Raw genomic sequence first — 13220 nt, forward strand, 5'->3', positions numbered from 1 at the left:
AGTATCAGGAGGAACGTTAATGACACCATAAAACCCAGAGCTCCATAAAAGCCATTTCTGCAGATTTACTGCCATGTGGGCTCTTGGAGGGCGGGGGCCTGCTCCGCCCGCCTCATCCTGAAGCCCCTGATTTATTGCGAGTTCCAGGGTTCCCGGGCCTGGCGGGCCTGATGGTCTGGTGGCCTGGCTCTAAATCACTGAGGCTTTTTATAGGGTGTGTGATTAACCCTTTCATCCCCCGGGTGGCCCAGCCCCACCCCAGCTGCCCGGCAGCTCAGCAGCATCTTCCAGCCTTTGGCCTGGGGGCTGTCCACCTCTGTACGGTGTCTCCTGGGGAGGATGCCGCCTCCTCGGCAGCCTGCAGTATTTGTCCGTCCTTGCGTTCATGGTCAGTGGCCTTGTTGCTCCTCCTTCCCACGGGCCTGGGCACTTCCGACACACTGACCACTCCTCGAACTGACCATGTGGGCTGAGTGGCGCTGACTGGCGGGGGTGGGGCCGGAGCGGGCTCCAGTGGGAGCAGTGCAGGCAGACGCTGGTGGGAAGCAGCTGGCGGTGTGGGCCGGGGTCGGGGAGATCTGGGACAGTGGCTGGGAGTGGGGGGCTGAGTGCCCACTTGGGGGCAGGGTGAGGGGCCTGCTGGGTCCTGGAGGGTCCGGGCCCAGGCACGCCCCGTTTGGAGCCTCCTGCCATGTCTGAGGCCCCAGGACAGCTGGGGTCTCCCTGCCCCGAGCCTCCTTCCCAGAGCCACTAGTGGCCCCTCTGCTTCCAAATCGCTATGTGGCATTTATGGTCTTTTCCTGAAACGCAGCTTTGATGTTTCCTGGAGAAGAACCTGTAATTAATGTGCCAGCTGTTTGCAGCTGAACCCCCCACTGCTCAGGAGTGACAGATGGTGGCAGGGAAGTGGCCCCACCTGCTGCTTGGGCCATGGGGGTTCCCCAGTGATGTGTGCAGACAGCCCTGGATTTGCCGACGAGTGCATTGTGCCCTAGCGTGAGCAGGCGTGTCCGCTGGTCCCTGATGGATGCTGGTGGGCACTGCAGGTACAGGTGGTCAGCCTGGCCTGGTGGCCCTCTTGTCCAGTTGGTGCGGGGTTGAAGGCAGGAATCCGGTCCTCTCAGCACCAGAGGCCAGATGGAGGCTGTCCTCCCTGAGGGCTGAGGGCAGGCAGGTGTCCCAGTCGAAGACTGGAGAGGATTGTGATCTCCATGCACCCCGGTTCCCACAGGGTGGTGGGCAGGGGCCAGATGGGCGGGCGGAGGGTGGTCGCCATCCTGCTTCCAGATCAGGATGTCACCATGGAGACTTAGACACGCGAGTGTGCCCTGTGTATGCATGCCTGCCTGCCTGCCCCGTGTGCAGCCGCGTGTGGCTGGCTGACTGCGAGGGGAACGTGTGTTGAGTGTCTGTCGTATGTATGTCTCCCTGTGGCCCTGGCAAGCCTGCACCTAGGGGTGTTACATGTTTCTCTCTGGGTCAGGCCTCATGCCCATATGTGTCTGTGGGTGTAGCAAATGTGCATGTATGTGAGTGGGTGCGTGCATTCCACATGTGTGTATCTGGATGTTAGTGTCTGGCATGGCATGCGTGTATCTCTGTGTGTGCGACAGATTCTGCAGGTGTGCCATGTTGTTTGTGTGTGAGACCTGTGGCCACGTGGCATCGCGTGTGGCTGTGCACGTGTGCCCAGGTGGAGGGCACCTGTCCTGTCTGTGGGTGGGACCCAGGCCCAGCATGGTGGCTCTGTCCTCACCTCTCCCCACAGCTTCCCCACACTAGGTGGAAAGGGGCACATGCCGTCTCACCTGGTTTACAGATGGCACTTAAAAGGGCCTTAATTTGCTGAGATTGATCCCCAGGAAATCCCCTGACTCCCGTGCTCTCCGGCCTCTGTCCCAGATGCTCCGTGCAGCCCCCCCAGCTCACCATCAGGCGTTCGTTAGCACCGTGAAATCAGTTAGGAAGTAATTTTCTTAATTTGGCTGCTTGCAACCAAGGACATGACAATCCATCTCCCGCTGACGCAGGGGGCTTGGGGGTTTCCCTTATTAAAGACAAATGAGGATCTAGCTGCTTGCCAGCCGGGAGGCCACCCCCACCTGGCCTCGGAGTGTTCTGGAAAGGGGCCGAGACCACAGAGGCAGTGGGGGACGGGGGTGGAGTGAAGGCAGAGCAGCAGCCCTGATGTGGTGGTATGATGACATCTGAGCAACTCTCCCGGGACTGACCTGTGATGACCCGGGCTGCTCTCAGCTGGTCCCTTAGCTGCTCCCGCCCCCATAGCCACACTCCAAGGTGGGCACAGGACCAGCCATGACCCCACAGCCTCCATGTGAGGGCACCAAGGCACCTGCATGTGGGAGGTGATCCTTGCTGGGGGCCATGTTCCCAGCTGAGACCTGAGTGGGCAGGCAAGACCTGCTCTGGACACGCTCCGGTGTCCCGAGGTCCTCTCCTCCCCAGGACCTTCCTCTCAGACCCCTTGCCACCATCAGGAAGAAGCATGGCTTTCCTTCCACCTTGCCCCCCCACACATCCCAGCTGCCTCAGCCTGGACACCCCCACCTCACAGCCCATAGCAGCCACTGTGCCCCGCCAGCCCCCCACCGCTGGTCTGCTCAGCTCAGCTCACAAACCTCCTCTCCTCCCCTGGGTTCGGGTATGGCTCTCAGCCTAGAGGTCAAGGTGTGAAAGAAAGCTGCACTTCTCATTGCCTCCTCCAGCAGGCACTCACTGAGTGACTGCCCTGCACCTGGCACCACGCTGGGAAGGGACCAAGGCCCACATCCCTGCTCACAGGGCTCACGGTCCTAATGAAGCAAATAAGTACAGTGAGAAAAGGTGGGAGGGGGCAGGCACGGCCTTCGAGCCACGCTGATGACACGGAGCCACCAGTGCTCAGGTCCTCAGGTGGGAGGATCCACGCCAGGTGTGGGGTCAGCAGGTGTGAGGTCAGGCCCTCAGGTGGGAACGTCCACGCCAGGTGTGGGGTCAGCAGGTGTGAGGTCAGGCCCTCAGGTGGGAAGGTCCACGCCAGGTGTGGGGTCAGCAGGTGTGAGGTCAGGCCCTCAGGTGGGAACGTCCACGCCAGGTGTGGGGGTCAGCGAGGTGGGGGCAGGTGAGGAACAGCCAGCTCGGGGTGCCCAGCAGAGCAGGGCTGGGACACCAGCTTGTGGTTGGGACCTCAGTTCCCTGGCGGCCTCTCCACGTGTGGGTCCCCAGTGGGCTGCTTGGGCTTCCTCGCAGTGTGGTGGTGGGTTCCAGGGTCCTGAGAGCAAGTGCCAGGAGGAAGAGTAGGTAGTGTGGCCTCGGCCGCAGGGCCTGACATGGCTTCAAGTCGGGGTTGTTGCAAGACCCGCCCAGATTTGAGGGGCGTGGTGTCAGCACTTTGTGAGCCCTGAGAAGCAGACCAGCTACTGGGCGGACCCCTTCCCAGACCTGACTGGCCTCTCCTGAGACTCAGGGCACAGCCCGTGGATGAAGGGGTGCTGTGTGTGAAGGGGTGGACGTGCTTCACTCTCTGACCGGCTGGCACCAGCTGCCGGGGAGGTGTCCTGCCCACCCCAGGAGCAGCCCAGGCCGCAGGCCCGGCAGCCCTTTGCCTGCACCACTGGTGTGGGCCTTGCCAACTTGCCCCCCGTCACGGCCCTGCGGTGCAGACTCATCTTTACGAGGCAGGTTTATGACATTCATTACCTCGCTCCTCAGACCACTTCCGAACGGCCATAATTTGTACAAAAGCAATAAAAACCCGCCAGCCTCTCCCTGGATTCGGGAGCTGCGTTCTCCTCCTGACCTCCAAGCACAGGACAGCCCTTAGTGGCGGTGGGGTGTGCACAGAGCATGGTGGGGTGTGCATGGAGCACAGTGGGGGGGTGCACAGAGCATGGGGGGGTGTGCATGGAGCATGCTGTCCTTGCCCGTCCCGCAGCCCAGCCCCTGTTGGGTTCCCTCCTCCCAAAGGAATACTGTACAGCCCCCGTCCATCTGTCTTCATCCGTCCATCCTTCACCAGGCCCACCTCTCAGGATCCCTGGGTGCAGCCATGGCCCTCCCTTGTCCAGCTGGTAGGACATTGCTGTCCTCCCTGTGTGCCCCTGCTCCTGTTGTCCAGCGCCTCTCCTGCATAGCTTGGGCTCCGTGGGTGTCGGCATCAGCCGCCTCGGGCTGGTTGTGAGGTATTTTGAACGAGGCCCTTCGAAATGTCCACAGTTGTACTGCCCCGAAGACAGGCCCTGATGTGGAGATCGATGTGGGGGGACAGGCCGCAGGGCCCCATATGACTGGACCTCCCTCCATTGCTGTCTCGGGTCAGTGGGTGTGGCCTGGGCCTCTGCCCTGCGCCTTCTGAGGGCTGGTGCTGCGGGCAGCCCCCTGGCAGCTGGGCAGTAGGTTCTTCCTGAAGGGGCGTGGTTAGTGACTCGCTGTGCACCCCGAGGTAGAGAAGGGCAGAACAGATGACAGACAGGTGACCTGCATGGTGCCTGGACGGAGAATGGCAAACTAGGTAGAGGGGGTGCTGGGTGTCCGGGGGAAGGATGCCGGTTCCAGCAGGGAGGGTGCCACTGGGGACACAGTAGAGCAGGTCTAAGTTCATTTCCCTGGGGAGACGGTGGGTAAAGACAGGTCTGTCAGTAGCAGGCGCTCCCAGAGAGCACTGACCGCTGTGGGGTGCCTATGCCCTGCAGTCAGGGTGACATCCGGGACGAGCCAGAGGGGACGTGAGGCTGAGGGTGCATGCCAGCTGGGAGGTAAGTACGTCAGGCGACCTAGGAGAAGAAGCAAGGGGCCCCGGGCAAGGTTTATCCCAGCAGCCCAAACACATCCGCCTAGGGGCGCCCTCCGAGCAGGCCGCCCTGGGGGGCTTGGGCACTGTCAGCGAGGGGCGCCCTGCTTCCGCTAGGCCTGGAGCCCTGGGCGGTGGTTGTCCAGGCTGTGGGCTGATGTGTGTCGGCCAAGCAAGGACTGGGTTCAGTGGCAGGAGAGCATCCGTTCATGAGAAATCTTCACGTCCGTTGGCATTTCCCAGCCACCTTTTACTTCAGACTGGGAGCAGGCCCACAAAAAGTGTCAGTGCACGGCAGCGAAGGCCCAGGCACGCGCCCCAGCCCACCCGTGTCACGGAGCCGCTGGCCTACGCAGTGGGGGTCAGGCGTTTGGGTGGGCTGCCCATTCGTGTCCCCCCGTCGATTTCCAGGGACTGCCAAGAGAAGCCACCCTAGATGCCCTCCTGTGCTCCTGCCCACCGAGAGCTCTGGCATGTCCGAGCCCGCGGCCTCTGCACAGGCCCCTTCCTCCAGCCTTTGTTCCCCGGTCAGCACAGCCATAGGCTGTCCCAGGTCCACAGGGAGGGCCCCACCCCGGCCCGCGGTGGGAGGGTGCCCCAGCAGGTGCCCACGCGATGTGGCCCCCACCCTGCTCCACAGTCCTGCACTGGTCACTCAGGCTGCATAGCGAGTCACCCCAACTCAGCTGCTTAGAGCAGGAGTGTCCATTGTGATAGTTTCTGAGGGCCAGGACCCCTTCTTCTCCGTGGACCTGTCTTGCTTTGGACAGCAAGGTCCTCTGCAGAGTCCTCTTGGCGGGGACCACACATGGTGTGGACTCTGGGAGGGCTCCTGGGGCTGCCACCGCCCCTCACCTGTGCTGGGCCCACCCAGCCTCCTCCGTAGGGTCCCCACGACATGGGACAGCCAGCATACTCCCTGGGTGGCCAGTTACCAGCGTTCACCTGTCACTTGTGGTCCCAGGTGGGTCTGCCTTCCCGCCTGGACCCTGACCACACTTTGTTCAGCCACATGGGGCCCCCGGCCTCTCAGCTCAGCCCAGGGCAATTCAGCCCCTGCCCCCACCTCTGCTCCCCTTGTACCTCCAGGCAGCATGAACCAAAGCACTGTGGTCCAGTCAGGTGCCCAGGCCATGGTCGTCTCCCTGGAGGCTGGGCACGGAGGCTCTGGGCAAGCCTGTGGGGACCCCTCCAGGCCATGGTCACGTGTGCCAGGAACCACAGCTGGAGGGCGGAGCAGGCTGGCGAGTGGGGTGGGCGCCAGCCTCGTGCCTGTCGGACGCCGAGATTCAATTATGTGGGACAGGCTGGGACACACGGTTAGGAATTGATGTTAACACCATTCTGGTTAAGACTTTTGGTGTCGATAAATAATTCATAAGGCAGTTAGCGCTTTGAGTCTGACAACATGAGAATATATGAATACAGTCGACTCTGCAAAAGGTCAGTGCGTGTGGCGGGCCGGGGGCCATCTTTCATTCACTCTGTGACACAGGCTCATTAATTATTCCAGCCCAGCAAGGGCTATGTGGGGAGAGCCACTAATGAGAAAAAGGGAGAGCGGGTGTGATGTCTGACACGCCAGCCTCGGATGTGGAGGAAGAAACGGACTGAGGTCCTGGTAAGACCCCTGAGATGGGAGCAGAGGGTCCCTGCCTGTCCCCCTGCAGCTCAGATGGGGCTGGGATGGGTGGGAAGAGGTGCCAGGGACCCCCCAACACGGGGCCCTAAGGTGGCCATTCTTGGCCGTCCCCAAGCATTTGTTGAGCAGTCACTGCAGGCCAGGTTCCCAGGCCAGAGAACTGAAGAAAACCCAGAAATCCCCTCTCCTGGGGGCCACACAGGGAGGGGCAGGTGGGAACAGGCGAAGGGAGTAGGGCGTGTGTGTTAGTGTGTGCGTGTGCTTGTGTAAGTACAATCGTATCGCCCTGGGGGAGGCAAGGTCAGCTGGGGCCCTGGTGGCCTGTGGGGACAGGAGACGTCAGGTTTGTCCAGGAGCAGTGGCGCGGCTGCTGCTGTGCTATCAGGAGCTAGGTGGGACAAATGGTCACAGAGCAGGGTGGGGTGGGGGGCAGTGGGGGCTCGGGGAGGGCTCCCCAGAAGGACGGGGCTGCACCACCCATGGTGGGAGGCAGCGTCATGAAGGGTCATGGGGTCAGGCAGGCGACTGGCCAGGGAGGACTTTGGCTGCCCCGCCTGTGACGGCTGATGGAGCTGTGCGTCTCTGCTAAGTGGGTCCCCTCACCCAGGCCGCCTGTGCGCGGGCTATCAGCTGCAGTAACTTAATTGCTCATTAATTGGGTAGTTAGTGCTTTGTTTTTGCTTTGAAGCCTAAACACTCATAAAAAGTGAATTAGCTGGGTAAATAAGAACGGGGTTTTCAGGATCCCACGTCCAGTTCGTGAATAATTAATCATGCGTGACTGACTCCCTGGCCAAGGTGGCAGTGGGCTGTTTGGGGCCCAGCACTGGGGCGTTCGTCCAGTCTCAGCCACCATGAGGGGGTTGCTGGCATCGGGCCTGACCACACGGGCTGCATTAAGTCCTGGGTGGGCTCCCAACTGCTCTGCCTCAGTTTCCCCATTCATCAGCAGGTGGGGCTGAGTGAAGCATGCAGAAGCCACCCACGTGAACAGGCAGCATCACCCCACGCCCATGGAGTCCCTTGCCAGTGTGATGGCAGGGGGGTTCCCCTTTTCCTCCCCCACTCCTGCCACCCTTGTAGTCCCAGGGAAGCCACCTGGCAGAGCCCAAATCCTGGATGAAAACGGCCTTTTGATGACTCCCAGGCTGCTCCTGGGCCCCAGCCTCCCGATGGAGGCTCAGCAGAGAGGAAGGCAACAGCTCGCGCCCTTGTGGACGTAGTAGGGGGGCTCCGGCAGGCTCACCCCCCCCTCCTTCCAGGGCAGCTCCTAGGAGCAGAGTGTGCTAAGACGCACGATGGGGCTACATGAGGGTGTGGTCAGTATGCCTGCATGGGGACACGAGGCCCTGTGGCAGGTTACCTGAGTGCACAGGTGCCACGCACACACTGGGACACCTGGCAGGCCACCCAGGGTAGAGCACCCCCTGGGCAAGGTGCTCACGGGGGAGAGGCCTCAGCATGCCTCAGCATGCGCACGGCAGGCCAGTGGGCTCGTGCGTGCACACAGCACACGTGAGCCATGAGGACACGCCCATCCCCAGCGAATGATGCTCACAGTGAGGACGTGCACGCCCGGCATTCCCAGGTGTCCTCAGGCCCATGGAAACTCATGGGAACTCATGGGCACACCTCAGACACTTGGGTCGGCCCAGGGTCAGCGTCAGCACCGACCTCCAGACTTTCCGGTCCCCACGCTCAGGTGGGCTGAGCAGAGTGTTCCGTCACATTCCACACACACACACGGCCCAGGGTCCTGCTGCCATTCCTGGTTCCCAGCTGCTCGGGCCTTTGCAGGCGACAGTGCCCATTGGGACCGAGTCTAGGCTGGTAAGGAGCAGTCTGGCTGGGTGCCACCCCTCAACCCTCTCTGACCCCTGGAATGAGGCAGATTCATCTGAGTGGGATGCTGGGGAGAGGCAGAGGCAGAGCTGGGTGGTTTCAGTGCCTTCCTGCAGGGCAGGGCCCAATCCATTCCCTGGGACTGCCTCTCGGCCCGTCCAGTCCATTGCATAGCACAGGCCCACAGGCGGCAGGAGGGACTCCCCCCTGCCCTGTCGTGCCCTGCCCACCCACCGTGGGCATCTCTGGGCCATTTGACGAGCATCGGGCCCAGCGGCCAAGTCTCCCAGCCCATGAATTTTTCATGCCTTTGTTTGAGAAATGGGAGATAGGCGGCCTTCCTCTGAGCTCTGCTGTGAAGCCGTAATGAACATTCACACGGGGGGAATGAGGCCATTTCTGTGGCTGCTGAACGATGGTGCTGATTCTCCCAGTCGGGGAGGCAATGAGCAGCCTCCGCCTCACGCCAGCTGCCAGGTTCCTGGAAGAGGCCTGGGGTGGGGGCCAAGCTCAGACCTCTGTCGGGGGAGAGGTATCAGTGCCCAGGCCCTGTGGGGGCTCAGATGCCACCAAAGGCTGGTCAGGTGACACAAGGGGAGGAGGAGATGACGGTGATAGTGAAGGTGACAATGGTGATGACGAAATGACGTGATAACGAAGGGGATGAAGGTGACGATTGTGACAACAGTGATGATGGCAGTGATGACCTTGACGTTGAAGGTGGTGATGGTGAGGGCATGGTAGTGATGAAGGTGAGGACGATGACAGCAGCCCACATTTATGGAACCCCGACTGCCACCAACTGCTCTTCTGGGTGTTCTCCATACACGCAGTTGTTTAACCCCAAGCCCCACCCACTGAGGGGGCACCGCCCCGTCTCTGCAGATGGGGAAACTGAGGCTCAGACAAGTGAAGCGAGCAGCCGAGGCTGTGTGAGTAGAGGAGGCAGGATGGAGCCCTGTGGTCTGGCTCCAGAGTCCTCCACGTGCTTCTGTCCCCAGCACGTGACAAGGACGAGTGCTCGGGCCTAGGAATGTCGGGAGAGGCAGGAGTGGGGTGCCCCTGAGCCCGCGGAGTGCTGCCGAGCACTGTACATGTGTCTCCCCATCTAGTAAGATGCAGGACTGGGAGAGCGTGAGAAATCTGCAGATTTTGAAAGACTAGCATCAAATTGAAAAAACAGACCAAACCAAGCTCGTGTGCAGCCCCATCTGGCTTATGGCCCCCAGGCCACGTCTCCATGCCATTGCCCACCCATGGCTGGGGATCTGGGAAGGCCGCCGATTGAGTGTGGGAGGTACCATGCGTCCCACATCATGTCCCATCTATGAACATGGGTGATATGTGGGGACCCCTGGGCATGGAGCAGGTGAGTTTTGGGGCCTTGGGGTATGAGGCCCTGAGCCCACGTTTGCCTCTGACCTATCACTGAGTGGTCTCAAGTGCCCGGTGGGGCGCCTCGCTCCAGCCACAGGACATAGGAGCACGTGCCCAGCGTGGCCCCTGAGCAGGAGAAGCTGAGTCTGGTGGTGTCGTTCAGTGCCTTGCCCCAGCCACTCAGGCGTCACCTGGCCCCAGGCACGCAGGCTGGGGTCCTCGCGTGACGCTGACTCAGCCAGGACTGTGACCCTCTGGTCTGACTGAAGGACAGGCAAAGAGGATGGCCCTGGACAAGTGGTCCTCCCGAGTCACTGCCTGCGAGGCCAGGCCAGGAGGAGCCTGCAGGCCAGCAGAGGGGTGTGCTGCGTGTTGGTGGGGTTGGAGCCTAGGGAAAGCAGAGAAGGGAAGGGCTGATGGCAGGACCTCGTCCTTGCCAAGGAGGGCTTGCCTTTCCAGCCTCATCTGTCAGGAGTCCTGAGGGCAGGCCTGTCAGGGTGGAGAGACACCTCCCTAAAACGACCAGGCTTGGGCATTCAACCAATCCAGAGGGAGACCCCTTGTACTTAGCTTACCTGAAAATGATACTGATGGTGGTGGTGGTGGCGATGGTGTCGGTGATGGTGGGGGTGGCGATGGTGGTACCATCATGCTGTGTCATGCTGAGAATATATTCAGCACTATCCTAGTTTTTCCATGTATTTACTCATGGAAGCCACACAGCAATCCTGTAGGGAGGCTATTGTCTTTGGTTTACAGAGGCATAAACTGAGGCATAAAAAGGTCAAGGGACTTGCCCAAGGCTGCACAGCGTAGGTGGCAGCACAGAATCCGCAGGCATTTGCTCCAGAGCCCATAGCGTGGCCGCCCCACCGTATCCAGCACATCCCCTTGGGACCTGAGGTCTGCCCTGTGCTCTGTGGACTCCCCACCTGGACCCCATCCACACGAGTGACACTCTCCAGGGCCACCCAGCCCAGCCTGACCGATGAAGGGCGTCTCTCGCAGGCAGCTCCTGCGAGACCGATGTGGCCCTTTTCCCTCCGTGCCTGATTAATCGCCTCATTCAATTCCGACTCTATTGCAGGTGAACATTAATTCAGTAGGACTTAATAACATGAGTTCATTTATGACACAGCTTGTGCTGGCTGACAACGGGTGCTCTTTGGTTAATTACAGGGACCTTGTACTCACTGGAAAGCCCCCTCACCCCCCCCCCCATGTCGGGTTATTAACTCTCACCAGTGACACTGATTGTCCGCGAGCCTTGGGGAGAGATGGGAAACCGGGCCTGGCGTGGTTCCGGGTGCCCCAGATGACAGGCATGCGCACACGAGGCCAATCCAGTGCCTGTTTGATGGGGGTGCAGGTCCCCACCCCAGGTCTTAGAGCCGCTAATTAAGCAGGAAGAGGCCTGATTGAGGTCTGTGACAGCTCCACCAGGGGTTCCGTGATCTCTGTGCCAGGCGCACACACCCGGTCAGGTTCCTGACGTCCCAAGGCCATGACCGCACCCCTCTCTCCTGGCCCAGGACCTTCCTGAAGTGCTGGCCACCACCCTGACTTTCCCTGTCCCAGCACGCCATCACGGGCGATGGTGCATCCATGTCCCATCCCAGGGTGTCGGGTCCCCCGTGGCTCCCCAGCCTCGTCTCCCATGCTCCCCTCACCTTCCTGCTGTGTCCCCCGCCCCAGCTTTCAGCCACCCTACTCCACCAGGGCCAACACAAGGGGCTGATCTGGCCTCTCATCACGGCTGTGGGACTGGGCCCAGGCATCCCTCTGCCATATGTGACAGTGCCTGATGGCCTGGGTTAGTCTAGCGGAGGCCACCACACGGACTGCACCACGCACGTGGGGGGAGCCCGTGTACGTCCTTGAGATGTGTCCTCAGCAACGGAACCCACTTGACGCGAACGTGTCATAATTGCAGTCGCTGGGAAGGCATTTCTTCATATTCTTTTAGGGGGAAATTGCTATGGTTTCTAGAGCAGTCTTTCCTTTTAAAGCTCTGCTTATGGAAAATGAAAGCAAAGGTTTGAGTGATGGTCAGAATCTCCCCTTAACCGGCCCAGACTAACTCTTAGAGCAGCTTCTACTCAGGCATCTTGGGGGCAAGCAGCCCAGACGCCCTCCCTGCTGGGGCACGGGGCTGACTGCAGGGCGCAGTGTGGTCCCCGCGTCTGCTCTGGGGTGGGTACACCCCACACTGCCTGCTCCAGTGAGCTCCTTCGTCTCACCCCTGCCTTGCCGGCCCACAGACAGCCCAGGGCTTTGACTGAGTTCTGACCTGGGGCTCCTGCTGCCTGGAGCCCCGAGGCCCTGGGCCCACTTGCCGATGCCCCCCTCACCCCTCAGGGCTGAGGCTCCCAGTGGGTGTGGGGCTGCCAGAGCCTCCCATTTTTCCTCTGCCTCCCGCACTTGCCTTCCCACTGCTCTGGTGCCTTTCTGCAGCCAGTGTGCTGTGTGCCGTGGGGCGCTGACTCACCCCCTCTTTCTCTCCCCCCACAGTGCGACAGTGAGAGCGACGGGGACGATAAGGTAAGCCCCCCCTTCACCCTCCCGCTTCCACTGTCCTCTGCCCCACAGGGTGTGCCCTGGAGACCTGGCAGAGAGGTCCGTTTCTCCTGGGGGGTGCAGGGGACGCAGGGTCTCCCCAGGTGTAGGGGTGCTGCCCAGGACTGTGGGGTGAGGCCTTGCTCCTGCCCCGTCAGTGGCTGTTTCTGTGCAGGGCTGCCTGGCATGGGAGGAGTGTGGGGGGGCAGGTTCTGTTGGGCTCAGCTCAGCCCCCAGCATTCCCAGGCTGGGGCTGTAAATGCGTGAACATCACCAGAAAACAGTCTCCCACTAACAGCAGCATCTGTGCCTCGCAGTTACCCTCGTGTTTCAGGGACAATGAGGGTCCCGCTAATTGGGATTCCCATAGCTAGAGTGTTTGCGCAGGAATAATCCCGACCTTCCCACAGCCACACAGCAGCCCCATGGCCTTGGTCCTTGTCATTGGTCATCTGTTGGGGGAGAGGCAGTGCAGGGCTGGAATCTCAGCAGCCATTTGTGGGGCGGCTGCTGTGCACCGAGCTGTGTGCTGCAGGGTACAGTGGGGTGCGGGTGCCACTTGGGACCTTGAGAAGCTGCAGCAGGAATGAGACCCAACGGGTGCAGGGGCTGCTTGTCCCAATGCCCCGATGCAGAGGCAGAGACCAAGGGCTTAAGGAACGTGAGGAGGCCACACTGCTGCGCCCCAGGCGGGCTGGGTGCACCGTCTTTGGCAAACCAGCGAACGCCCCACCTGAAAGAGCCTTAGGTGGTGAGGCTGGTGGGAGGTGGCACCTGATGAGGAGGCTGGTGGGGCTGGGACCCTCATCCTCGTGGGGGCCTCTGTGGGAGCTGGGTTCTGAGGACCAGTATCATCAGGCTGAGGGATGGTGTGCGGTGAGGGCGCTCTGCGCAAGGCCGACAGGAGGGCCAGCCAGGCAAGTTGTTGTGAAATGGAGTCAAGTTTCTTTGAAGGCCTGGGTGTATGGCTCTGCTTCCCCATGTACCTGGTGTCCGGGCGTGTGCCCAGTAGGA

General features: G+C 61.1%; 1 protein-coding gene across 16 annotated transcripts in view; it reads left to right on the forward strand.

Moving 5' to 3' along the window:
- The window catches only part of FBRSL1 (fibrosin like 1), a 65005-nt gene that overhangs the window by 27237 nt on the left and 24548 nt on the right, over positions 1-13220 (forward strand). For all 16 annotated transcript variants that reach the window (XM_088801102.1, XM_088801099.1, XM_088801110.1 and 13 more), the window contains one exon: positions 12162-12191. In XM_088801102.1, coding sequence (XP_088657228.1) covers positions 12162-12191 — 30 coding nt within the window. The remainder of the gene's footprint in view (positions 1-12161; positions 12192-13220) is intronic.

Source organism: Rhinolophus sinicus, chromosome 9 (genome assembly GCF_057876585.1).
Source record: "Rhinolophus sinicus isolate RSI-liver-muscle chromosome 9, RSI-T2T, whole genome shotgun sequence".
NCBI classification, from domain to species: Eukaryota; Metazoa; Chordata; class Mammalia; order Chiroptera; family Rhinolophidae; genus Rhinolophus; species Rhinolophus sinicus.